The sequence below is a fragment of the Glycine max genome, chromosome 3 (assembly GCF_000004515.6).
Source record: "Glycine max cultivar Williams 82 chromosome 3, Glycine_max_v4.0, whole genome shotgun sequence".
Classification (NCBI taxonomy): Eukaryota; Viridiplantae; Streptophyta; class Magnoliopsida; order Fabales; family Fabaceae; genus Glycine; species Glycine max.
In genome coordinates this window covers 10,897,869-10,901,583 of record NC_016090.4, presented here as the reverse complement: position 1 = coordinate 10,901,583, position 3,715 = coordinate 10,897,869, and the positions used below count along the sequence as shown (strand labels likewise).

At 34.1% G+C, this 3,715-nt stretch overlaps 1 protein-coding gene across 1 annotated transcript in view; it reads left to right on the top strand.

Annotated features, from left to right (window-relative positions):
• Positions 1–3,031, top strand: part of LOC100813418 (protein XRI1) — a 4,570-nt gene extending 1,539 nt beyond the window's left edge. Inside the window, exons 4-9 of the mRNA XM_041013903.1 lie at positions 44–178; positions 849–912; positions 1,009–1,120; positions 1,200–1,243; positions 1,358–1,444; positions 2,415–3,031. Of these exons, the coding sequence (XP_040869837.1) occupies positions 44–178; positions 849–912; positions 1,009–1,120; positions 1,200–1,243; positions 1,358–1,444; positions 2,415–2,692 (720 nt within the window). The 3' untranslated portion in view covers positions 2,693–3,031. The remainder of the gene's footprint in view (positions 1–43; positions 179–848; positions 913–1,008; positions 1,121–1,199; positions 1,244–1,357; positions 1,445–2,414) is intronic.
• Positions 3,032–3,715: the final 684 nt, after the last annotated feature.

Below are 3,715 nucleotides of genomic sequence, written 5' to 3'. Positions count from 1 at the left end.
TTATTATTATTTATCCTTTTCTAATTCAAACAATGGTTGATTCTTAGATCCAAAGGAACCGGAGGAATGTAGGGAGACTTATTCGCAAGCCAAGAGGCGGCGGATGCTACAGTTCAACAGCCAAGATAGCGATCAATCTCTATCCAATGAAGAGATGTCTTTGTCATATTTAAAAAATGTCAGTGGTTGTAGCACTTTTTTTGGATTAACTTTTCACATTCGTAATGGTTCAAATGGCTTTAAGAAATATAGATTTGTTCTAGTTGTGCAAAACTTGCCATCATTTTGAACTTTTGCTCAACATAATTACATACTGATATTAATATTTTATTCATGATTGAAAAAGGAATACCGAATACATATTATCTTCAATGCCTTGACTTAAAGTTGCTTATCCCTGTACTTTCTGTTAGATGTATCTTTTCTGTTGTTAGACTACAGAATCATCCTTGATGAAATTTGGAAAATGATTTTACCATTTTGTTTTGTCACCTCCTTCCACCGATTCAGCTGTGAATGGAGACTTATTCACTATTCCACTGTACATATACTGTAAGCACATGATGGCTCAATGTCAACATAGAATACTGTTAACGTAAACATTTGGGATGACTGTTAACCCTATGTGGTACCAGAGTATGTCAAAAAGTTGTTTGCTTGAAATCTTTTTATCTTGTTTCTAGTAATCATTATTTAAGGTAGATTTCTGTTTTTTGTGAATCCTCTTTTTGACTAATGGTATTTGTCCCTAAATAATCGGAAGACTCTGTGTTGGCTTGATCAACAATCTTGATTCTTTTCTTGTGGATTTGACTTAATTTATGACTGTTAATTCATTACATATACAGGGGAAGGAAGACCCAGTTAAGGAGATTTTTCCAGAGGTGTCGCAATGGGTATCGGGTGCATCAGGTTTACCTTTTGCAGGATTCTGCTTTATGTTTTACTCTGAGATATCTTCTGTAATTTATTTCTATTTTAATTCTGATGTTTCCCTTATCATTGTAGATTACACTATAGGAAATGCATCTGCATCTGATTATGTGGACCTTGAATCAACTGAAACATGGCTTGCGGATTACTTTAATGATGCTGTGATGGATTTCAGTCCTGAGGAATTGTATGTTTCTTTGGACCATTTATTTACTGTGGAAATTTGGCTTTACAAAATAACCTGACAATTATGTTATTTGACTCAGGAATTTTTCAGTGGCAGACGGTGTTCAAATTGATGATGGTACAGGTAGGTTACATTGTTTTCCACCCACTATTGTCTACTAATTTTGTTTCTTCCTTCGTTCTTTACTTTTCCTTCTATGCATTAGGTTTTATTCAAAATATTTTTTCCCTCCTGCAGAGGTTAGTGCCATCACACCATCACATGAACAAAATGTGGTTCAACAAACGCATGTCCCTCGAACCACTTGTAATATTATCTTCAAAGGTTTGACTTTTTTCTTGACATAGTATCTCTTTAGGTTTAACTGTACCAAGTATCTACTTAGTGTCTCTTGTACCCTATATGATATATGATATATAGGCCAATGTGGGTTGGCACAAGTGGTCAAGGATCCAGAGTTAATTCTCATCCTTTCCATGGACGTGCATTTGATTTCCTCTAATGCCACTGAAATCCTGTTGGGTTGGATAACCATCATCACCCTTAGCACCCAAGGGCTAGCGGAGTCATTGGGACTTGATAAAACTATTTATGGTTTAGACTTATCTAATAATCATTTGGGTGGGTATCTCCTGACAGTCTCAACATTGCCAATGGCACCCTGCCTGGTAGTATTGGGGGTGTCTCCCCATTCTACCACATATTTTATTCCAAAAAAACGCATGTATACAGTAATGCTCCGAGAAGATGTGAGAAGCAAGCATGATTTCACAAAAGTTGTTTTCTTTCGTATTTATGGTTTAGACTTATGTAATAATCTTTTGGGTAGGTCTCTACTCATAGTCTCAACATGCCAGTCGAACCCTGCCTGGTAGTATTGGGGGTGTCTCCCCATTCTACCACATATTTTATTCCAAAAAATCGTATGTATACAGTAATGCTCCGAGAACGTGTGAGAAGCAAGCATGATTTCACAAAAGTTGTTTTCTTTCGTATGTTGGGAACTACAAAATTTTGCTTTCACCAATGATCTAATTAGGGGAATAATTGGAACTATTGTATCAAGCCTTTTCACAACAATTTTTATTAGGAATGAATTGGCGACATCTGACTTCGTACCACTGAAAGACTGGGCCGGATACTTAAAAAATAGCCTAAAAAGTGAAATGAATGCTGGGATAATTGGTTTATATGGATCATTCCTGGTCTTATCATGAAGCAGCAGGACCATTTAGACTCATTTGAAGAAAACTTTTGTCTCGATCACAAATTCAGACTTCTTTTCCATGTTTAGGTAGGAAATCTTTTATACATATGCCGACGAAGTTGGCTTCTTCTGTGGCCTATCCATTTGCCTTCATTAAACCAAGTGGTGCTCATGGAGATGTAACTCTGAAGGAAATAAATCAGCGCATTCAAACACCATCTCCTTCGAAATCAAACCAAAGCATTGATGATGATCCATCTGCTTACCCCAAGTCAGCCTTCTCTGGGAAGCCTGTGGTTGGTAAAACAAAAATTCGCACTGAAGGTGGAAAAGGTAGCATAACAATTACCAGAACTAAAGGTTAGGCGTAAATTGTTGACTACTAACCTTTGGTCTCACCCATATTTAATGTGGGATTGACTTCATTTTCTGTAATATATATCTGGCAGATATAGAAGTTGATACTGCAATTTTTTGCTCTTGTTGACATGCATATATTACACCGCCTTAGTGTTTCTTTCCAGTGGGGTCTAGATAATCTTTTTTGGGGGTACATGATTTTTGTTTTGAGCCAAGAATGTAATGAGAATCATAGTATTTGTTTTGTTAGATCCATAGTATTTGTTTTGAGCCACTATTCGTCGGCTCTAAAACTGACAAACAATTTCACTAAGCTTTGTAATTGAAGTATACAGGTTATTTTAGTTTAGTGGCGTTGTTTATTATAACTTGTGCAAGAGGTTTTACTCTTTAAGTGTACCTGTTTTATATTCTTTTTCATTCTACATTTTCAAGCATGGAATTAAATTTTATATACAGGATCAATTTGACATTGGGTGTAAAACTTTTTATACTTGCACCACTAAATAATTTATACGCAATCAACTAATTCAACCGTTGAAGTGAAAGTTTTTATAAAAGTATAAATAAATATGCTTTATTTTGATAGATAATATATTATGTCATTTATGTGATATATAAGTATCTAACTAACTAAAATTTAAGGAATATTTTTAAATTGTGAAAATTTTTATAATGATAAAAAAATATTGGTTAAACTTAAAATTGATTTTAAAAGTGATTTTTTAAAAAACTATTTTTTTAAGCAGTAGGATTTGTTTCTAAATAAAAAAAATGAGTGTTCACAATACATATATCTCTTAGTTGGGACAGACAACTTATGCGTGAAGATGATGTCTAGAAATTGGAATTGAGTGATTTGTATATTGTAACAATCTTGTTTCTTTGTCGCAAAATTAAAAATTCATTGAAAGTGTGTTTCGAATTTCAAATATGCTATTAGGCGGTTAAAGATGAAAATCTCTAGAGTTCAATGTGTATTTACCATGTTTTTTTTTTTTAAAAAAAAAAAGAAAGTTATTAATGTC